The sequence below is a fragment of the Camarhynchus parvulus genome, chromosome 28 (genome assembly GCF_901933205.1).
Source record: "Camarhynchus parvulus chromosome 28, STF_HiC, whole genome shotgun sequence".
Classification (NCBI taxonomy): domain Eukaryota; kingdom Metazoa; phylum Chordata; class Aves; order Passeriformes; family Thraupidae; genus Camarhynchus; species Camarhynchus parvulus.
The window spans coordinates 2,130,772-2,152,188 of record NC_044598.1 but is presented as its reverse complement, the minus strand read 5'-3'; the positions used below and the strand labels follow the sequence as shown (position 1 = coordinate 2,152,188).

Below are 21,417 nucleotides of genomic sequence, written 5' to 3'. Positions count from 1 at the left end.
TGTCACTGGAACCCGAGGTTTCCCTGGATCAGCAGGGGCAGGTTCGGGGGGAAGAGGAGGCTCCGTCCCTCTCAGCTGTCCCCGCGCTGTCCCCGCGCTGTCCCCGGGCTGCGGGTGCGGCCCCTTTAAGGGCAGTGAGGGCGGAAGCGCTGCCCGGCTTCGGCTTCCCCGCCCGTTCCGCCCGCGCCGCTCTCGCGACATCTGCCGCTTCCGGCGCGAGCGCGGCCTTTCCGAGCGGCCCAGGCCAAGATGGTGGGTGCGGGGGAGGCCCCGCCGGCGCCATCGGGCCCCATCCGGCTCCATCGGGGCTTCACCCGCCGCGGCGGCGCCGCCGGGGGCTCGGGGCTTTCCTGGGGGATGGGGAATGGGCCTCCCCGGGGCGCTGCGGGGGTTCCCCGGCCGGGCGGGGCCCAGCGCTTCGGGAGCGGGGCTGAGGGGAGGGAGCGGCCTGGGCGCGCCGCGGAGCTCGGTGGGGCCGCGGCCTCCCCGTGTGCGGGGCGGGGAGCGCGGCCTTGAATCCCCTGGTTCCCCTCCCGGGCGGCCGCGACCCCCTACCCTGACCCGACCCCTCTGTCCCGCTGCAGGCGGAGGTGGAGCAGAAGAAGAAGCGAACCTTTCGCAAATTCACCTACCGCGGGGTGGACCTGGACCAGCTGCTCGACATGTCCTAGTAAGGGCTAGTAGGGGTTTGGGGGTCGGGGGAGCCTGTTCTGCCCCATACTCGGGTTGTGTTCAAATACCGCTACTAGCGGGGGTTTGGGTGCTCAGCTGCTGCTCTTTGGGCTGTTTAAAGTCCCTCGGTGGGTGACACCGTCAGTGTGGGGTCCCGCTGCCCTGCTTCAGGCTCGGTTCGGGTGATGCTGAGGGTGTGGGGTCCCCGAGCTCCTCGAGGCCGCGTTTTGGGCTTACTTGGGATAGCACTGTTACTTTGGGGTCCCCGGGGGGGGTCTCCCTACTGTGTACCCCGCCTCAGTCTGGGTGACACAGACTGTGGGGTCTCCGCGGGGCTGTACCGCAGGCTCACCGTGACCCTTGGGGGCCTCTCCAGGGCGTACCCCAGGCTTAGTGCGGGGTCGTGGCAGGGGGGTCCCTGGACAGTTTTCTGGGCTGTTCCCAGGCTGGGTTGGGATGTCTTTGGCCTGTACTCCAGGCTCTGTCTGGGTAACTCTTTGTCTGTGGGGTCTCTGGGCTCTCTCCAGCCTGTACCCCAGGCTGGGTATGGGGTCCCTGGGCTGTTCCCCAGGCTGGGTTTGAGGTCCCTGGGTTCTCCCCAGGCTGGGTTTGGGGTCCCGGGGCTGTTCCTCTGGCTCAGTTTGGTGTCCCTGGGCTGTCCTGAGCCGTCCCTGTCCCCCTGGCAGCGAGCAGCTGATGCAGCTGTACAGCGCGCGGCAGCGGCGGCGCCTGAACCGCGGCCTGCGCCGCAAGCAGCACTCTCTGCTCAAGCGCCTGCGCAAGGCCAAGAAGGAGGCGCCGCCCATGGAGAAGCCCGAGGTGGTGAAGACCCACCTGAGGGACATGATCATCCTGCCCGAGATGGTGGGCAGCATGGTGGGCGTCTACAACGGCAAGACCTTCAACCAGGTGGAGATCAAGGTGAGCTGGGGGCTCTCGCACTGAGCTCAGCGCCCGGAGTGTTCACTTGTAACTCTGTAAATCCTGCTCGTTCCCTGTGTCTGGCGGGGTCCAGGCTCCTCCCTGGAGCAGAGTTGGCCCAGAGGGACACCTGGAGGTGTCATCCCAGGGAGGGCCGGCTCCCACAGGAGTCTCAGTGTGGCTCTGAATCTCTGAAATGGCTGTGCAGTGATCCAAGCGCTCAGCCCTGCCTCCTTGCCTGCCAGCACGGCTTCAGGATGAAACAGATCCCTGAGCTTTCCCAGGAGTGGAATTACCCACTGGGTGCTGTCACTTGATAACCACCAGTGGGATTAAATGCCATTTCTTGCTCCTCCCTGGCATTAAGTCCCGCCTGGAAGGGCACAAATGCCCCTGTGGCTCCCATGTCACCTCCCCGGGAGGGGCAGAGCTGGGGAAGCCCATCAAGGCACCAGGGGAGGAGCAGGGCTGGAATAACGGGCTGTGCCAGGCTCCTGGCAGCCCTGGGATGGGATGGGATGGGAGGGGGATGTCCCCCTGTCCCCTGGTGCTGTCCCCAGCACGGATCTCTCCACTTGCAGCCCGAGATGATCGGCCACTACCTGGGCGAGTTTTCCATCACGTACAAGCCGGTGAAGCACGGCCGGCCTGGCATCGGTGCCACCCACTCCTCCCGCTTCATCCCGCTCAAGTAGCTCCGGGAGGGAGCCTCCTGCAGTGTAAATAAAGAAATTCCACCTGGATCCCTCTGTCTCCTGCCTCTCCATTCCTGGGCTGGGGGCTGGGGTGTGCTGAACTCCACTCCACCATCATTGGATGTTTTCCTGAGTATTGCCAAGGGTTTTGGCTCTGCTTTCTGTCAGCACCTGCAGCAAACAAATCATCTTCGTGTGGGTTTAGTGAATGAATTAAATTCCTTGTTCTTCACTGGGAAGTGGGGAATGGCACTTTAATATTTGCAGAATTTCCATGTGTTTAATTTAATTTGTTAATAAAAATACTGGGAATGTGGAAATGGGGAACTGGGGGAAAGGCAGGGGGGGTTCCCAGGCTCAGAACCAGCCTGACTCCCAGGAGAAGCTGCCAAGGCCCATCACAGGATGTCAAAACCCCAAACTATTATTTTCTTGTCCTTAATTTGGGAACCCAAAGGATTTTGGTGACAGGGATCACAGAGTGGCATTGGGTGGAGGGTGAGCTGAGGGTTTGCAGCTCAGGCTGGGAGGGAGGGATGTGCTTTGGGGGCTGCTCAGGGGTGAGTGGTGATGGGAAGATAAGATGAGAAGTTCATCCTGGGTGGATGATCTGGTTTGTCCCTGAACTGAGCCAAATGAACCCAATGCTGGTCACCAGGGACGTTTGTCCCCAGGGTGGTCCTGCTGGCTGGGTCCCTTGGGGATTGCTCAGGGGTCCCTCGGGGCCCAGCTCCAGCCCTTTAAGTCTCACACCCTCCACATCCCATTCCCGTGGCCGGTGGTGCCGGGGCCGTTTGTCCTTTAGGGAATGTCCCCAGGCTGCGGGTCCCTTTTTGTTCAAGCAATGTGACCTTGGGAAGGTGGCCTCGGACAAGAGGGCTGGGGTCACTGTCCTGCTATGGTCACTGTCCTGCTGTGGTCACTGTCCAGCTGTGGCCTTGTGGGGACTCTGAGCCCCTTGGGGCGATGCCCAGAGAGCCAGGATGCCCCAGCTGGGAGGTGGGTGACAGTGACCCCGGTGGGTGACAGTGACCTGAGCACATGGCAGAAGCTGCAGAGGGGTCGTCGTGAGGGTCCCGCTCATCCCGGGGAGGGACACCAGGGCTCAGCCGGTGCTGCCGCACCTTGGATGGGTCCCCAAGGACATGGGGGTGGCACCGGGCGGCTCGCGGGGGACAGATTCGGTTGAGAGGGCAGGTTCGGTCTGGAAGGGCCGGTTCGGTCTGGAGGGGCCGGTTCGGTTTGAGAGGACAGGTTCGGTCTGGAGGGGACCGGTCCGGTCGGGAGCGGCAGGTGCGTCCCGGGACACGGGGACGGGGCAGATCCCGGCGTTTTTGCAGAGGCTGGAAAGGAGGCGGATGGAGGGGAACGGAGCCCTCCCGGGGGGTCCCGTTTCCCCCCGCCCGGCACAGTCCGGGGGGGCGCGGGGAGCCCCCGGTGCCGCCCTCTAACGGCGGCGGCGCCGCTGGAAAATCCCGACCGAGAGCGGGGGGGCGGGGGCGGGATGCGGCTGCTCGGGGCCGCGCCGGAGCCTCGCCCAGCTCCGCACCGCCCCGCACCGCCCCGCACCGCCCCGCACCGCCCGCACCGCCCGCACCGCCCGCACCGCTCCGCACCGCCGGGGATGAGGTACGGCCGCACCTGCCCCCCGCACCCCCGAGCCCCCCGCGGGTCCCGGCGGCTCCGGGGATGGGGGAAAGCGGCGAGGGGGCTGCGCGGCGGGGCCGGGGGGGATCGGGGTGCGGTGTCGGCTTGCGGAGGGTTGGATGCACCGGGGGGGCCCCGATCTGCGCCCCCTCCCCGGGGCGGGGATGCCCCCGGCCCTTTCCTGCGGCGGGCGCGGCTCCGTCCCGCGGGATCGGGGGGATCGGGGGGATTTTGGGGGACAGGAGGGTTCATGGCGGATCTGGGGGTTCAGGGGGAATCGGGAGGGTCGGGCAGCGCTTACCCCCCGCATCCTGCAGGAACAAAGGCCGGACAATGCCGGGGCTCGGCGGGGAGCCCGCGGGAGGGGGGGGAAGAGGGAGCAGCATCCCCGTCCGCATTCTCACCTTCATCCCCATCCCACCTCCATCCCCATCCCCATCCCCATCCTGCGGGCGAGGCGGGGGGGTCGTTCCTGGGGTGACAGCAGCTCCCCCCGCCCCATGCGAGCTCGGTTCTCTGCAGACCCCCCCCTCCCGATGCTCCCCCAGCGCGGCTGGGCCGGGCATTGCGGCTGAGCCCCGGATTTGGAGCCCCAAAACCTCACCCAAACCCTCCCCACACACCCACACCCCAAATCCACCGCCCAGACTGGCCCCTCAAAATCCTCGGCCTCTCAAACCAGCACATCAACCCCACCCGGGGGGCACCCCCAGGGTCCCCGTGCCGTGTCCCCGGGCAGGGGTGTCCCCAATCACCCCGGATGGGGTGGGGAGGTGGCTGCACGTTCACCCCGCTGCCTCCCACGGGCACCCGGGGGCGTGGGGCGGATAAAGGGGGCCCTGCATTGTGAGGGGGCTGTGCTGGGGGTGTTGGGGACCCCAGCAGGGCCCCACATCCATCCCCAGGCCACGATGCCCGTGTGTGTGTGTGTGCAGGGGCTGTGCGGGGGCTGCGGGGCTCGATGCTCTGTGAGGAGAGGGTGATGGATCCCAAATCCCCAAATCCCCGTGTCCCTGCACGGCGGAACTGGGGGGGGGGCTGTGCTCCCAGGGGGGGATTTGCTGTGGTCGGGGGTCCCGGGGGCCGGGTCGATCAGCCCGGGCTGGTGACAACACGCTGTTTGTTTAATGTCCCCGGGGGCCGCAGGAGCCGCAGCCGGGGCCGGGGCTCAGCTGTGCCTTTGGCGGTGCGGCCACACTGGGCTGATGGCTGCGGTCCCTGTCCCCAGCCTCATCCGCAGAGCCAGGCTGCAGTGAGCGAGGGGTGCAGGGAGCTTGGGGTACCCCCAGGGCTGCCCAGGCCCTGCCCTGCTCTGCCCAGGCCGGGGTGGCCCTGGCTAAGGCGACATCACCTGTGCTGAGCAATGGGCACTGCGGTGTGAGCAGTGCAGAGGGTGGTGGGCGCTGTGGGCAGTGGGGTGGGCACTGAGTGCTGCAGGCAGTGGGGTGGGCAGTGGGCACTGTGGGCAGTGGGGTGGGCAGTGAGCATCCTGGGCAGCGAGGAGGACAGCAGGGTGTGCTGGGCGGTGCAGCTGCTGCTTCATCTGCAGCAGCGTCTGCCCCTGCCAGGAAATTGCTGGATGGATCCAGGTCCCACCAGCGGCCTCGGCCAGTCCTGGGGTGCCCTCAGCAGAGAGAGGCAGATTTTGGGGGTAGGAGGAGACACAGCCAGGACCCCGAGCCATCACATCACCCCAGGGTCAGCCCACGGCCGTGCCTGGATCCAGCCCTGGGGGGACACCGGGTGCTGTGGGACAGTGACTGTGATGGTGCTGGAATGGAACTGAAGCCCCGGCCCCCATTTCCCGCAACCCTGGCCCCCATTCCCGCAGCCCCGGCCCCCATTTCCCGCAGCCCCGGCCCCCCTTTCCCGCCGTGTCTCGCCGCTCTGTGGATGCAGGTGCGGCCCCGGCCCCTCCCCGCAGGCTGCAGATCCCGGCGCCGCTGCGGCCGCCGCGCTCGGCCGGCCCTGCCAGGAGCTGGGGGGAGCAGAGCTCAGCCCCCCCTCCATCAACCCCCCAAATATCCCAGCCCCGACCCCCCCAGCCCGAGCACCCCGGGTTCTTTCAGGGTGGGGGTCCCTGGCTGAGCAGTTGGGTGGGTACCCACAGGTTTGGGGTGCTGGGGAGGCAGATACGTGTTCCCCTGGAGGAGTGGAAGCCCCTGGCTGCCATTGCCCCCTCCAGGGCTGAACAGCCCCATCCTCCACGTCTGAGTCCTCGGGAAGGGCCGGGAACCGCCTGTGCTCCCCCATCCCTGTCGCCATAGCAACAGCAGGCCCTGCTCATCCCGCATCCTGCATCCATTATCCCGCATCCATCCATCCATCCATCCATCCATCCATCCATCCATCCATCCATCCATCCATCCATCCATCCATCCATCCATCCATCCCCCCACCTCCCTCCTGTGGGGTCCTGCCTTCCATATCCCCAATCCCTCACCCTGCATCCCTCACCCTGCATCCCATATTCCGTATCCTGCACCCGTCACCCCACATCCCTCACCCTGCATCCCTCATCCTTTATCCCTCACCCTGCATTCCTCATTCCCACATCCCTGATTCTGCATCCCTCATCCTGCACCCCTGATCCTGTATTCCCCTTTCCCACATCCCTCACCCTGCATTCCACATTCCTGCATTTTCCATTCCTGCATCCCTCACCTTGCATCCCTTATCCTGCATCCCATATTCTGTATCCTGCACCCGTCATCCCACACCCCTCACCTTCCACATTCCTGCATCCTTCGCCCTGCATTCCCAGTTCCCAAATCCCTCACCCTGCATTCCCCATCCCTACATCCCTGATCCTGCATCCCTTATCCTGCATCCCATGTTCTGTATCCCACACCCATCATCCCTCACCCCTCACCCTGCATTCCCCATTCCCGCATCCCTCATTCTCCCTCCCGAATTCCCTCCTTGTCCACCCTCCATCCCCAAATCTCCCATCCCTCATCCCCCTCCTCCCCCCTTCCTCTGCCCCCCACGCTCTCCCGTCCCCTCTGCCCGGGGTTATTTCTCTCCTGGGGGGAATTTGCAGTGGCTGGGGGAGGATTCACACCCTGGGGGTCTTTGGGAATCTGGGTGGTGCCAGGGGGGCACCCCCCAGCAGGACCCACAGGGCAGCACGTGGGGTCCCCCACCGCTGTGGGGGTGAAGGAGCGGTTTGGGGGGGCCCGGGATGGCTCCTGGGGTGTGCAGGACATCGATGGGGGCGTTTGGGGGCTGCTGGGACACCCAAAAGGACTCGTGGGAGCAGCAGGGCCCCAAGGGAGCCGCCGTGGGGCAGATTTGGGGGTGTCAGAGCCCGAGGTGGGGGGGGGCGATCTCTGCCCCTCCTGACCCATTTTGCTGGGGGGATATGGGGTGGGGGCAGCCGAGGGGAGGAGGGGATCCCACATCCCCACCGCCCCCCCTTTGCGGGCTCCCCCCGCTCACACGCGGTGCTGACGGAGCATCCGCGGGGCCGTCGGGCTCCCGCTGCCACCAGGACCCTCCGGGGGGTGAGGGGGGGTCCCCGACCCCCTCCCCGAGCGTGCCAGCGCCCTGAGTGTCCCCCCGGGTGGGTGCGAGGGGCGGCGGGCGCTGCGGCAAAGGCGGATTCGGGGGGCTGGGGGCGGCTGGGGGGGCTCAGAGGGGCTGAGAGGGTTTGGGTGGGGGGCACAGGAGGGCGGGGGGGCCCTGGAGGGGCCGGGGCTGCCCCCGGAGCCGGAGGGAGCGGAGCGGGAGAAGGTTGGGAGCGGGAGAAGACAAAAGCGAGACAAAGGGAGAGCGGAGCTCTGCGGAGGCTGCGAACCAGGCGGGGGCTGGCGGGGCTGGGGGGCTCTGCCTGGAGCCCACCCTGAGCCGGGGCCGCCCCTCGGGGGGGGTTTGGGGGCTCCGGCTCTCGCAGGGCTCGGGGGGTGCGGGTGTTGGGGTGCCGCGGTCCCAGGTGGGTCCTGGGGGGCTGTGAGGGTCCCGCGGAGCCCCCCGAGTGCTGCCCAGCCCCGAACCCCCCCCGCAGGCCCTGCCGGAGGTGAAGATGTCCGGCTCCATCGCCTCGTACGACCAGCTGGTGCGGCAGGTGGAGGCGCTGAAGAAGGAGAACAGCCACCTGCGGCGGGAGCTCGAGGACAACTCCAACCACCTCTCCAAGCTGGAAAATGAGACCTCGGACATGAAGGTGGGGACAGGCCCGGCTGGGGGCGGCGCGCAGAGCCCGAAATGGGGGGGTTCCATCCGCGTCTCCCCGTCCTCAACATCTCCACCCCTGGTTTAGGAGGTCCTGAAGCACCTCCAGGGCAAGCTGGAGCAGGAGGCGCGGGTCATGGTGAGCTCGGGGCAGACGGAGGTGCTGGAGCAGCTCAAAGGTGGGTGCCCGGGCAGGGTGGGGAGGGGGAGACCCCGCCAAGCCCCCCCTGACCCCGCTGTGCCCGTGCCCAGCCCTGCAGATGGACATCAGCAGCCTCTACAACCTCAAGTTCGCCCCGGAGGCGCCGAGCACCGGGCGCGGCCCCGAGGAGAGCCCGGCGGGCCCCGCCGCGCACCGGGACGGGCCCGGGGAGCTGGGCAGGGCCACGTTCCGCATGCTGGAGGAGCTGGACCGCGAGAGGTGATGGGCTGGGGGGTCACAGGGGCTGGGGGGGCCGGGGGTTGTGCTGATCCTGCCGGGGGCTCTCGCTGCTCACAGTGACCCCGAGAAAGGTTGGAAAGTCTCTTTGCCCAGCTCAGCGCTTGGAGAAGGAGTCAGGGCTCTTCATTTCTCGGTCTCAAGGTTGTTCATTGTATCTTATTTATAAAATTCTTTCTCCTGCCCTGCCAAGGTCAGCTCAGCAACACAGTCCAGGCACTCTGCCTGCCCCAGGGCAGTGTTATGTCTTTATACTAAAAACTACGTGTACAATGTTTACAATTCCTTCCCAATACCTGTCACCTATGTCAGACAGTGAGCTTCTACTCTAAACCAATCTAAAAGTGCCAACATCACAGCAGAAGATGGAGGTCAAGAAGAAGAAGGAGAAAGGCTGGACACACCCAGTTCCCTCCATCTTGCCTCCTGAACCCCCATACCAAAAACCCTAAAATCTACTTTTTCACTTTGTGATTACTTCACTAATATTCTACCTAAACTGTTGTGGCTTGCTGATCTTCCTATAAGGTTGGTAATTTGCTCCATGGGTCATAATCAAACCCACAGGTGTTTTGGGCTCTGTGCCAGGGTCTCTAAGACCAGCCAGAGGGATGTCCTGGATCCTGACAGTCCCCCCCTCTCTCGGCAGGTGTTTCCTGCTGGGGGAGATCGAGAAGGAGGAGAAGGAGAAGGTCTGGTACTACTCACAGCTGCAGAGCCTGGCCACGCGCCTGGACGAGCTGCCCCACGTGGAGACGGTGAGTGGGGGACCCCCCCTGTGCCCCCCAGGCCTCGGGGAGCTGCCCAGACCCTGCCCCGCTCACGGCACCCCCTGTGTGCCCCCCAGTTCTCCATGCAGATGGATCTGATCCGGCAGCAGCTGCAGTTCGAGGCGCAGCACATCCGCTCGCTGATGGAGGAGCGCTTCGGGACGGCCGATGAGATGGTGCAGAGGGCTCAGGTCGGGTCCTTCACCCCCAGACTCCTCCTGCTCTGATTCTGGGGGGCCCCAGACTGATGGGCTCAACTCTGGGTACCATCACAAGCAGCTCTGGGCGCCCTACTCCAGTTCTTCACACCCTATTCCAGTTTCTCTCACCCTACACCAGCTCCTTGTACCCTACACCAGCTCCTCACACCCTACTCCAGCTCCTCACACCCTACTCCAGCTCCTCACACCCCACACCAGCTGCTCACACCCTACTCCAGCTCCTCACACCCCACACCAGCTGCTCACACCCCACACCAGCTGCTCACACCCCACACCAGCTGCTCACACCCCATTCCTTGCACACCCACCCCTCTCCCTCCCATCTCTCGTGGTCCCGGGGGGTCCCAGCCCTGTCCAACGCCCCCTGTGCTCCCCAGATCCGGGCGTCCCGGCTGGAGCAGATCGACAAGGAGCTGATGGAGGCGCAGGACAAGGCGCAGCAGCCGGAGCCGCAGGTGCTGGCATTGGGGCCGGGCTGTCCCCGCTGCCTCTGGAGCCAGGGAGGGGGAGGAAGGGGCCAGCAGGGCCCCCCCGCGCTGTCCCCGCGCTGTCCCCACCGGCACAGCCGGGCTTTGTGCGGCTCGGGCACCGTGAAATGGGCAGTTGCCATGGAGACCAGAAGTAGGCCATGGCGGGCGGGCGGGCGGGGGCTCCCGCGGCATCTGCCGCCGCCAGGGTGGGCAGCCTGCCATCGGCATCGTCATCGTCATCGTCATGGGCTGCCATCGACACGGCCCCAGTGTCACCCACAGCCTCGCCGCTGTCATTGTCCCACTGTCGCCCACGGCTCCACCACCACCATCATCATCATCATCATCGCCATGGGATGCCATCCACATGGTCCCAGTGTCACCCACTGACCCAGCATTGCCACGGACCCACTGTCACCCACAGCCCTGCCATCGCCATTGTCCCACTGTCACCCACAGCCCTGACACTGTCACCATCACAGGCTGCCATTGCCATTGTCCCATTGTCACCCAAAGCTCCACCATTGTCACCATCACAGGCTGTCGTCACCATCGCCACACTGTCACCCACTGCCCCACCATTGCCACGGACCCACTGTCACCCATGGCCCTGCCACTGTCACCATCACAACCCCACCATTGTCATTGTCCCACTGCCACCCTCAGCCCTGCCATTGTCACCATCACAGCCCTGCCACCATCATTGTCCCACTGTCACCCACAGCCCCACGTGCAACACCCACGGCCCCCATCACCCCCAGACGCCCCCAGATCCTCCCAGCCCCCGTTTCCCACCCCTCCCTCACCCCGCGGGCTCAGCCCCAGCCCCCTCCCCGCTGCCCACCCACGCTCCCCCATCCCCATCATCCCCGCTTTTAGCTCAACACCCACCCCTGGCTCTGACGGAAACAACGATTGGGGAGCAGGGGGCGGCAGGAAAGTGGGGAGGGGCTGGGCACGGGGGGCGAGGGCGCTGCAATGCAGCCCCCCCCACCTGCCCCCTCCTCTGCAGCTCTGCGGGAAGGTCCCGGGCATGGAGGGGGACGGCAGCCTGGACCCCCCGACCCACCCCGAGGAGGGCGGCAACACCAAGGTGAGCAGCAGGACGCGGAGCACGGCTGGGGTGGGCTGAGCCCGCGGCGGGGCTGAGCGTGACCCCGTGTGCCGCCCGCAGGTGGAGGTGGTGTTCTGGCTGCTGTCCATGCTGGCCACGCGCGACAAGGAGGACATGTCCCGCACGCTGCTGGCCATGTCCAGCTCGCAGGAGAGCTGCCAGGCCATGCGCAAGTCGGGCTGCCTGCCGCTGCTCATCCAGATCCTGCACGACTCCGACGGCGAGCCGGGGCCCCCCGAGAGCCCCACGGGCGCCAAGGACGCCCGCATGAGAGCCAACGCCGCCCTGCACAACATCGTCTTCTCGCAGCCCGACGAGGGCCAGGCCAAGAAGGAGATGCGGGTGCTGCACGTCCTGGAGCAGATCCGCTCCTACTCGGAGACCTGCTGGGACTGGCTGCAGATGCAGAGCAGGGACGGGGCACGGGGCCCCGAGGGCGCCGGTACGGGCGGGCCACGCGTGCTGGGAGGGGCTGGGAGGGACTGGGAGCATCGTGTGTGACCGAGCCTGGTCCCCCCGCAGTGCCAGTGCCCATCGAGCCGCAGATCTGCCAGGCCACCTGTGCCATCATGAAGCTGTCCTTCGACGAGGAGTACCGGCGGGCCATGAACGAGCTGGGTGAGCGCGGGGAGGCGGCTCCTTCCCTCTGCACTGCCCCCAGACGGGCTGCTGGAGGTGGGGGAAGCCCAAACGACCCCTGCCTCGTCCCACAGGTGGGCTGCAGGCCGTGGCCGAGCTGCTGCAGGTGGATTATGAGATGCACAAGATGACCAACGACCCCCTGAACCTGGCGCTGCGACGCTACGCGGGGATGGCCCTCACCAACCTCACCTTTGGGGATGTGGTCAACAAGGTGGGGAGGGCGGTTTGGGGGGCATCAGCAGGGTCTGGGGGGGATCAGCAGGGTCTGGGGGTCGCAGCATCACTCTCACCATCCTCATCCTCCCCGCAGGCCACGCTGTGCTCCCGCCGGGGCTGCATGGAGGCCATCGTGGCTCAGCTGGGCTCTGACAGCGAGGAGCTGCACCAGGTGGGCACTGGTGGGGCTCCCTGGGGTGGGGCACAGGTAAGGGGACAGTCCCCGTGCCCCGCTCACCCCATTCTGCCCCTCCAGGTGGTCTCCAGCATCCTGAGGAACCTCTCCTGGCGCGCTGACATCAACAGCAAGAAGGTGCTGCGGGAGGTGGGCAGCGTCACCGGGCTGATGCGCTGCGCCCTGCACGCCGGCAAGGTGAGCCTGGGGTGGTGACAGACAGACCTGGCAGGTCTGTGTGTCCCCCTGGGGTGGGTGACAGCGGGCACAGGGTGACAGGACAGGGCTGACAGGAGTTGTGTGTCCCCTCCCGGGGCAGGAGTCGACACTGAAGAGCGTCCTGAGCGCGCTGTGGAACCTCTCGGCGCACAGCACGGAGAACAAGGCAGCCATCTGCGGGGTGGAGGGGGCCCTGGGCTTCCTGGTCAGCACCCTCACCTACAAGTGCCAGAGCAACTCCCTGGCCATCATCGAGAGCGGCGGTGGCATCCTCAGGAACGTCTCCAGCCTCGTTGCCACACGGGAGGATTACAGGTGAGGGGCACTGCGGGGGTGGGGCTGCACCTGAGGGACCCGCGCCGTGGCTCCATGGACCCCAGGATGGCATCGGGGGATGATATGGCTACAGGTAAAAGGGGGATGGAGATGAGGGACCTGGGGCACCAAGGGAGGTGTTGGGGGTGCAACGGCTGCAGGATCAGGGGGCACTGCAGCCCCCAGGGACAACACTGGGGGGATGTCATGGCTGGGCAGCGGTGGGGTCACCTTGCACCCCTGGGATGGGGCAGGGAGCGGGTCCAGGACCACCCTGACAGCCGAGGGGTCCCCTCTGTCCCACAGGCAGGTGCTCCGGGACCACAACTGCCTGCAGACACTGCTGCAGCACCTGCGCTCGCACAGCCTGACCATCGTCAGCAACGCCTGCGGCACCCTCTGGAACCTGTCAGCTCGCAGCCCCCGCGACCAGGAGCTGCTGTGGGACCTGGGGGCGGTCAGCATGCTCCGCAACCTCATCCACTCCAAGCACAAGATGATCGCCATGGGCAGCGCGGCCGCGCTGCGCAACCTCCTCACCAACCGGCCCCCCAAGTACAAGGACGCGGCCGTGGTGTCGCCGGGCTCCTGCATGCCCTCGCTCTACATGCGCAAGCAGAAGGCGCTGGAGGCCGAGCTGGATGCCAAACACCTGGCTGAGACCTTTGACACCATGGAGAAGCAGAGCCTGAAGGGGCAGAGCGCCAAGAAACCGATGCGGCATATGGAGAGCCTGGTGAAGGACTACGCCTCCGACTCCGGCTGCTTCGACGACGACGAGGTGCCCAACATCTCCACCGGCGTGGAAACGGCCAGCGCCTCCGTGCTCTCCATGTTCCTCAACTCCTCCTTCCTGCAGGGCCAGGCGCTGCCGCGGGCGCTGGCCCAGCGACGCTGCCCGGAGCCGGAGAAGGACGGCAGCGGGAAGGCGGCCGAGCCCAAGAAAGCGCCGCTGCCAGAGGACGACGTCTCGCTGGCTGCCGAGAAGTTGGCCAACAAGATCTCCAGCACGGTGGCCAAGATCGACAAGCTGGTGGAGGACATCTCCACCATGCACAACTCCTCGGACGACAGCTTCAGCCTCAGCTCCGAGGATCACTGCCTGGACTGGCAGTACGGCCCCGAGGACGGGCACGAGGCGCGCGCCCAGTCCTGCTCGCCGTGCCGGCTGTCGGACGCCGGCGGCTTCGCCAAGCGGGAGAGCCTGAGCCGGGCGCACACCCTGCTGCGGCTGAAGACGGCCTACACCAGCCTGTCCACCGACAGCCTCAACAGCGGCAGCACCAGCGACGGCTACTGCACCAAGGAGCACATGAAGCCCTGCCCCAGGGCCGCCTTCCTGGATTACCGGGATGAGCTGCAGCGCTACCAGAAGCGGCCCAGCCGGCTCGACCTCAAGAGCATCCTGGGCAAACCAGAGTGTGCCGAGCCCCCCGAGCCGGACAAACCCGAGCAGCAGGACCTGCCCGAACGGGCCAAGAAGGTGGTGACTTTCCCCAGCCCCAAGGTGCCAGAGAAGGAGACGGAGTGGAAGAAGGAGGTGGGCACCAAGCCCCCCACTGACCCCCACATTCGCACCATCAAGCTGTCTCCATCCTACCAGCACGTCCCCATGCTTGAGACCCTAGCCAAGAGCAGCACAGCTGCTGGCCACCAGCCCTCCCTCCTGGGCAGGAAGCAAGCCTGGCTCCCCCCGGCACTGCTGCAGGCAGCCGAGCCCCTGAGCAAGATCCCGGAGAAGCTGCCGGCCCAGCCACCGGCCTCGGCAGAGCAGGAGTCGGTGCAGAAGTACTCGGTGGAGGACACCCCAATCTGCTTCTCCCGGTGCAGCTCCCTGTCCTCCCTCTCCTCGGCAGACAACGTGCTGGATGGGCAGAGCCACAGCGAGAACGACCTGGATAGCGACTCCTCCCTGGAGATCCTGGAGATGGAGGAAGGGGACGCAGAAGGGGAGGAGGATGGGAGGCAGGAGAAGGAGAAGGTGGTGGATCCAGGTGCCACCACACCGGTGGGGATCTCCCAGCCCATCACCATCCCCTTCCCGAAGCGTGACAAGGTTTTCCTGCGGGAGGCCTCGCCCTCGCGCCAGGAGGACCTGACGCCCTCGAGCTCCTCAGAGAATTACATCCAGGAGACGCCGCTGGTGATGAGCCGCTGCAGCTCCGTCAGCTCCCTGGGCAGCTTCGAGAGCCCCTCCATCGCCAGCTCCATCCAGAGCGACCCGTGCAGCGAAATGATCAGCGGCACCATCAGCCCCAGCGAGCTGCCCGACAGCCCCGGGCAGACCATGCCCCCCAGCCGCAGCAAGACCCCGCTCTTCGAGCTGGGCTGCCAGCCTGAGAAGGAGACCAGCCAGTTCAACATCCAGTGGGAGAACAACGTCAAGAAGTTCATGGAGATCACCGACTTCAAGGAACGCTTCCAGCTGCCCCAGGACCTGGACTCCATGGTTTACTTCACGGTGGAGAAACCCAACGAGAACTTCTCGTGCGCCTCCAGCCTGAGCGCCCTGCCCCTGCACGAGCACTACGTCCAGAAGGACGTGGAGCTCAAGCTGATCCCCACCTTCCCGGAGAAGAACAGCCTGAACTTCGCGGCTCACGAGAAGAGGGAGGAGCGGCGGGAGGAGCGGTACCTGGAGGGCCGGCGAAGGGCCGAGCGCCCCGAGCCCCCCGACGACGACGACATCGAGATCCTCAAGGAGTGCATCAGCTCGGCCATGCCCTCCCGCTTCCGCAAGGTCAAGACCTCGCTGCTGTCCGGGCAGGTGCTGCACCCTCAGACCAAGAAGCCGCTTCACGTCCCCGTGTACATGCTGGTGCCGGCCCACAGCCACCCCGGCGTCCCCAAGCACCTGCGAGCCACCGCCCGCGACCTCTTCAAGGACGACGACTCCTTCACCGACTCGGCCGACGGGACCCCCGTCAACTTCTCCAGCGCCGCCTCGCTGAGCGACGAGACGCTGCGGTACCCGGCGGGCGAGGAGGCCGAGCACCCCCTGGCCGAGCGGCGCCGCCAGCCCGGCCCCATCCCGGCCCGCAGAGCCGCCTCCGGCAGCTCGGCCCCCGCCCGCCTCGGCTCCGCCGGGAAGGGCAAAGCGGGCCCGGGCCGCGGCGAGGGAAAGCGGGGCCAGACCCCCTCCAAGGGCACGGCCAGCCTGGAGCTGGGGGCCGGCCGGGCCAGCGGTGCCCCCGGGAGGAAGGAGGACGCTCTGGAGGACGGGGTGGTGTTCCAGTCGCTGTGCCACACCACGCCGACGGAGGAAGCCGTCTACTGCTTCTACGACCCGGATTTGGACGAGCTGCCCGAGGCGGGCAGGGACGGCTCCGGGAGCAGAGCCCAGCCCGGCCGGGCGCCACGGAGGGAGCGCTGGGGAGGCTCCGTCCCCCACAAGGACCCTGAGCCCGGCTCCCGTCAGGCCAAGACGAAGCCTCAAAACAACCTGATCGCCGACGAGACGCCGCCCTGCTACTCCCTGAGCTCCTCCATGAGCTCCCTGAGCGACGCCAACCTCTCCGAGGGCGAGGAGCGGGGCCAGCCCTGCGGCAAAGCCACCTGGCCGCGGTCAGCTGCAGCGGGGCAGGCGCAGGGGGGCTCTCCCAGCTCCCCCAGCCTCAACTCGGAGGATGATCTGCTGCAGAAATGCATCGGCTCGGCCATGCCCAAGCGCCGGCGGCCCGCGGCTCGCCGCAGGCTGGTGGAGAGAAAGCAGAAACCGCCGGGAGCCGGCGGGAGGGAGCGGAAAGCCGAGGCCAGGCATCACCCCGAGGAGGAGGCCGGTTCGGACCGGGGTTCCGACCTGGACAGCGTGGAGTGGCAAGCCATCCAGGAGGGAGCCAACTCCATCGTCACCTGGCTGCACCAGGCCGCCGCCTCGCTGTCCCGGGAGCCTTCCTCCGAGTCCGACTCCATCCTGTCCTTCATGTCGGGGCTCTCGGTGGGCTCCACGCTGCAGCTCTCCCTGGGCAGGCAGGAGAAGCAGCGGCCCGGCAGCGCCTCCGGCCGGGACCCGGCGAGGAGGGAGCACAGCAAGGGCCGCCCGGAGCGCAAGGACGCGGCCGGTGCCCGTCCCGCCGGCCGCGCCAGCTCCAGGGCGGAGCGGAGCCCGGCGCCCGCCAAGCCGGTGCCCAACCTGCCCGTGGTGTTCCGCGGCAGGACCGTCATCTACATGCCCAGCCTGGCCAAAGACGCCCCCAGCCCACGAGCCACCCCGAAGAAGAGCCCCGCGGCCAAGCCCGAGGCGCCGCCGGCCAAGAACCTCTCGCTGAGCCAGCAGCGCTCGCGGAGCCTGCACCGGCTGGGCAAAGCCCCCGAAACCGGGGAGCTGGCGCTGCCCAAGAGGAGCACGACCCCGCCCGCCCGCATCGGCAAAGGCCCCCCCTCCTCGGGCTCCTCCCGCACCTCCACGCCCTCCCAGCACGCCCCCAAGAAGCTGCCGTCGCCCTCCCAGGTCACCAAACAGGGCGGCCCGGCCGCGGGCAAGGCGAGCGGCTCCTCCTCCCCGCCGGGACCCCCGGCCAGAGCCCCGGCCCCCAAATCCCCGGCTCCCAAGCAGTCCAAGACGCAGAAGTCGCCCGTGCGCATCCCCTTCATGCAGAAGCCCAGCAGGAAGGTGCTGCCGGGCCGGGGGGCCATGCCGGTGCTGGAGGAGCAGGTCGATGGCTCCAAGGCTCGGCCCGGGGGGCCGGGGAGCAGCCGGCTCAACCTGGTGCGGATGTCATCGGCCCGCTCCAGCGGCAGCGACTCGGACCGCTCCGGCTTCCTGCGCCAGCTCACCTTCATCAAGGAATCCTCGAGCCTGCTGCTGCGCCACCGCTCCGACCTGTCCCCGGCTCCGCCGGCCACCTCGCTGCCTCGCCGGGGCTCCCCCCAGCGCAGCCGAGCCGCGCTCCCGGCCGTGTTCCTCTGCTCCTCCCGCTGCGACGAGCTCAAGGCGGCCAAAGCGGCGACCCCCGGCCAGCGGCCGCTCATCCCCAGAGCCCAGCCCGGCGGCAAAGCCACGGCCGGGGCCAAACCGCCGCGCCGGACCAGCTCCGAGAGCCCGTCCCGGCTGCCGGTGAAGAGCAGCGCGCCCGCGGCCGAGCCCTTCAAGCGCTACTCGTCCTCGCCCAACATCAGCGTGGCCCGGCGGGCGGCCAGCCCATCCTCCGTGCGCTCCGAGGCGGCGGCGGCGCGGCGGCGGCAGAACGAGCCGGCGGCTCCCGGGGGCCCGCCGGGAAAGCCGCCGGTGGTGGTGATGAAGGGCACGTGGCGGAGGATCCGGGACGAGGACATCCCGCACATCCTCAAGAGCACGCTGCCCTCCTCCGCGCTGCCGCTGGCGGGCTCCGGAGACGAGGAGCCCCCCGGCACCCCCGGCACGGCCAGGAAGACGAGCGACGCCGTGGTGCAGACCGAGGACTTCGCCACCTCCAAGACCAACTCCAGCACCTCTCCCACGCTGGAGAGCCGCGAGGGACCCCCGCACCCCCGCGCCACCGGCGACGGCGAAGCCCCCGCGCCCGCCAAGGCCGCCCTGCCCATCTCGTTCGGGCACGAGGCGCCCGCCGGGAGCTTCCCCGGTAGCCGGCACGGCTCCCCCAGCAAGGCCGCCCGTGTCACCCCCTTCAACTACGTCCCCAGCCCCATGGCGGTGACGGCAGTGGCCGACAAGGCGGTGGAGAAAATCCAAGCTTGATGATGCCCCAGTGAGGGTCGTGTGACGCCCCCCAGCCCCACGGGAGCTGGCCAGGGCTGTGTTTGGGACACACGTGGGGATGTGGGACAGCTGGGGACCAGCGAGTCACCCCAACCTGCTGCTGGCCCCTGCTGGGGGCTTGCTGTGCTGAAGTATCACCATTCCCAGCAGCAAGGACTGGACAGAACTGGGAACGTTCTGGGTCTGGCAGCCTGAGCTGGGGTGGTTCTCATGGGACATCCCCTGCCACTGATGGACACCGGGGACAAGCTGAGGTGGGGCCATGTCCCCATGTGCCCTCATTCTGCTCACCCACAGCCTGATCCCACACGCCAGGAGCTGACACAGCACATCCAGTACCAGGAAAACCCCACACGCTCCAGCTTGTCTGGCTGATATCAGTTCATGGCAACTCATTTATTAGCAGGGGAAGGGATGCACAGGAGAGGCTTTGGAGGGGGAGATGGGCACCAGGACACCCGTTTGGGGGACCAGGACCCCGCACTGGAGGTTCCTCGTGGCTGATCTGTGCCGGTCCGAGGTGGTGGCAGAGGGAAATGGTGCAGGAGGAGCCGGGCAAAGCTCGTGGGGGTGGCCGGGGTCCCGATGGGCTCATCCCAGGGATGCTCACAGGGTGCTGTCACCAGGCTGGGGGGCTGCTCTGGGAGGGGACAGGGTGCTGAGCTGGCACCGGGATGCCCAACCCCCAGGAAAGGGTCTGGGGTCCCTCCCCTTCACCCAGAGCCCCCCAGCCTCCCACCCCCAGGGCAGGAGAGCCTCAGCTCGCAGCCAGGACCCCGGGGTGTCCCTGTGGATGTGGACACGAATCCATCCAGGACTGGATTACGCCCACGGGCACGAAATCCTGGGGACATCCCCACTCCTGCTGCCAGCCAGGCCCAGGTGCCAGCACTGGAGTGTGTGGGAAGTGCCTCAGCCCCTGGGAATGGGATGGGCTGCAGAGGGACCCCCAATCCAGGTGGTCCCAGACCCCTTGGATACCTCCAGTCCTACACCATCGCTCCCTGCTTTGGGTGGATTTTGTGCCCCCCCATCCCAGTGCCACGGGGGGCTGTAGGGACAGACACGGGGCTATGGAGACATGTGCAGGGGACACTCCTGGGCGGCTGTGGGGACACAGGGAGGAGCTCTGAGTTGCACAGTGGGGCCAGGGAGACACCAGGACTGTGGGGATATGCAGGGGGACCCCAAGGATGTGCACTGGGGTGGTGGGGATGGGCACACCAACGCCCACTGGAGCCCCCCTGCCCTGGCAGTGGCTGGGACTGAAGAAAAGGAGGAAAATCCCAGGAGCAGCGCTCCCGGGTGCTGTAACGGAGCGCAGGGGTGGCAGGAGGGCCAGCATCGCCCTCCAGCTGCAAGCCACCGCCCTCCTTTCCTCCTCCTCCACCGACAATCCCGCCGGGCTCTGCCGGGCTCCGCTCGCCGTCACTGTATCTATGTACTAAGGATGTTATTTTACCAGACTCCGGACAGTATTCCCGATTAAAAGCCAACCTGTGTAAATAGGAAGGGGTGTTTGGTCTATCCCGTGTGGTCGGGCTGGCCGGATCCGCAGCCCCTCCGCAGAATTTTCTGGATCCATTTCTTGTGCTTCACGGTCGAGGCGGCCACCGGCGGTTTGAAAGGGTCAGCGGCGTTCTTGCTGCTGAAGGACACCACGCCGGCCACTGCCGGCCGCTTCCCGCACACCAAGGGCCCCCCCGAGTCACCCTGAGAGGGGAGGTGACACCGAGGAGTGGACCAGGGCACAGGGACTCCCACCACGGCCAGGAGAACGCCTCACCTGCTCAGGGTGAGCATCCTCCCCGCAGCCAGGCTCGGGTTTTTGGGTTTTTGCACCCCTTGGACCCCCAAACTCTCACCTTGGCGGGCGCCGAGCCGCGGCGCTGCCCCTGGAAGCAGATCATGGCGGGGCCGATCTTGCCGTGCCAGAAGCGGCTGTTGTTGCACATCCGCGTGTCCATCACCGTCACATCCATCTCCTGCAGGGTGGGCGACAACCTCCGGCCCTGGGGGTCCACGACCCCCCAGCCCGCCAGGCTGCACCGCGCCCCCGGCGCCGGCTCCCGGCTCGCCAGCGGGATCAGCTGCCGTGTCCTGCTCAGTGTCACCTTCCCGTCCAGCTGCGGGCGGGGGGCGACATCAGAACCCCCGCCACGAGCAGAGGGGCTGGCGGGGAGCACCCCAACACCGCGGGTGGGGGGGTCAAAGAGGAGCACCCCAATGCTGCAGGTGGGGGAGCCCCGAGCCGGCGCAGCGGCAATGGGAGCGGGGAGATGACACCCAGGTGTGAAATCTCTTGGGGGTGAGAAGAGGAAATGTCACCGAGCCACTCGCCCCGGCCCCGTGCGAACACCCCGCCCCTTCCCGGCAGCGCTCCCCGGCACCGCCGCCGCTCCAGCCCCGCTCGGAGCCCTCCCGAGCCCCACCTGGAGCAGGAGCAGGTCGTTCTCCATCATCCGTCGGTCGTAGCCGGGGTGGGGACAGACAGTCCGGATGGTGAAGCTCTGCGTGTCCTCCTCCTCGTCGTCCCGCCAGTTGTGCAGCCCCACCAGCAGCCGCCCCTTGTGCCACGGCCTGGCCCGGCCCGGGCGCGGTCAGCGCGGTGCCGGTCACCGGAGCCCCGTTCCCTCCCCGGGCAGGACCCGGCCGTGCCAGACTCACCTCCCAGACAGGCAGTGCGCGGCCGTGAGCGCCCAGCGCCGGTGCAGCAGCGCTGCCCCGCAGGCGTGACCCGCCCCGAACTGCAGGAACGCCATGTAGGGCCGGGAGTGGCGTTTGGCTTCGTGTCCCCCGATGATCGAGGGCTGGAGCCACGTCCTGTCCCCACCAGCAGCTGCCACAGCCCCGGGCAGTGACTCCGAGCCCACGCTGGTCACGCCGGACCCAGGGAAGGGCGGCAGCAGCAGCAGCAGCAGCAGCAGCGGCAGCAGCGGCAGCAGCGGCCCCAGGCAGCCCCTCGCCCCCATCCCGCTCCTCCGCAGCTCCCGGTGCAGCTGCCGAGCTGGAGGAGCCCCGGGTGCCGTG

The 21,417-nt window shown here is 67.3% G+C and overlaps 3 protein-coding genes across 4 annotated transcripts; 2 read left to right on the top strand and 1 right to left on the bottom strand.

The window, feature by feature from the left end:
• Positions 1–183: 183 nt before the first annotated feature.
• Positions 184–2,336, top strand: RPS15 (ribosomal protein S15). The gene is made up of 4 exons (XM_030966581.1): positions 184–252; positions 585–670; positions 1,359–1,593; positions 2,175–2,336. Exons 1-4 carry the CDS (start codon positions 250–252, stop codon positions 2,286–2,288), a joined length of 438 nt encoding a protein of 145 aa, XP_030822441.1. The 5' UTR covers positions 184–249; the 3' UTR covers positions 2,289–2,336.
• Positions 2,337–3,875: 1,539 nt separating this feature from the next.
• Positions 3,876–19,899, top strand: APC2 (APC regulator of WNT signaling pathway 2). Of its 2 annotated transcripts, none has more exons than XM_030966582.1 (15): positions 3,876–3,917; positions 7,942–8,100; positions 8,197–8,287; positions 8,361–8,529; positions 9,197–9,305; positions 9,395–9,508; positions 9,916–9,993; positions 11,021–11,101; positions 11,183–11,564; positions 11,645–11,740; positions 11,836–11,975; positions 12,075–12,152; positions 12,237–12,353; positions 12,475–12,689; positions 12,996–19,899. In XM_030966582.1, the coding sequence occupies exons 2-15, from the start codon at positions 7,960–7,962 to the stop codon at positions 18,364–18,366; spliced, it is 7,182 nt and encodes a 2,393-aa protein (XP_030822442.1). In that variant the 5' UTR covers positions 3,876–3,917; positions 7,942–7,959; the 3' UTR covers positions 18,367–19,899. The 2 variants fall into 2 exon arrangements, with proteins under 2 accessions (XP_030822442.1, XP_030822444.1); XM_030966584.1 differs by lacking the exon at positions 3,876–3,917 and adding an exon at positions 7,339–7,500.
• On the bottom strand, positions 18,778–21,415 carry LOC115914203 (granzyme M-like). Its single transcript, XM_030966585.1, has 5 exons — positions 21,055–21,415; positions 20,820–20,967; positions 20,253–20,513; positions 19,885–20,100; positions 18,778–19,027 (listed from the first exon to the last, which is right to left on the bottom strand). The coding sequence occupies exons 1-4, from the start codon at positions 21,357–21,359 to the stop codon at positions 19,912–19,914; spliced, it is 903 nt and encodes a 300-aa protein (XP_030822445.1). The 5' UTR covers positions 21,360–21,415; the 3' UTR covers positions 18,778–19,027; positions 19,885–19,911.
• Between the last annotated feature and the right edge of the window lie 2 nt (positions 21,416–21,417).

Excerpts from the sequence above, each read along its gene's own strand:
- RPS15 (XM_030966581.1), top strand. Across the intron at positions 671-1,358 it reads CAGCTGCTCGACATGTCCTA|CGAGCAGCTGATGCAGCTGT; the intron begins GTAAGGGCTAGT and ends TCCCCCTGGCAG. Across the intron at positions 1,594-2,174 it reads TCAACCAGGTGGAGATCAAG|CCCGAGATGATCGGCCACTA; the intron begins GTGAGCTGGGGG and ends CTCCACTTGCAG.
- APC2 (XM_030966582.1), top strand. The coding sequence starts at position 7,960 with ATGTCCGGCTCCATCGCCTCGTACGACCAGCTGGTGCGGCAGGTGGAG. Across the intron at positions 8,101-8,196 it reads ATGAGACCTCGGACATGAAG|GAGGTCCTGAAGCACCTCCA; the intron begins GTGGGGACAGGC and ends CCCCTGGTTTAG. Across the intron at positions 9,994-11,020 it reads CGCAGCAGCCGGAGCCGCAG|CTCTGCGGGAAGGTCCCGGG; the intron begins GTGCTGGCATTG and ends CCTCCTCTGCAG.
- LOC115914203 (XM_030966585.1), bottom strand. The coding sequence starts at position 21,359 with ATGGGGGCGAGGGGCTGCCTGGGGCCGCTGCTGCCGCTGCTGCCGCTG. Across the intron at positions 20,514-20,819 it reads ACGACCTGCTCCTGCTCCAG|CTGGACGGGAAGGTGACACT; the intron begins GTGGGGCTCGGG and ends CCCCGCCCGCAG. Across the intron at positions 20,101-20,252 it reads GCGGCTCGGCGCCCGCCAAG|GGTGACTCGGGGGGGCCCTT; the intron begins GTGAGAGTTTGG and ends CTCCCCTCTCAG.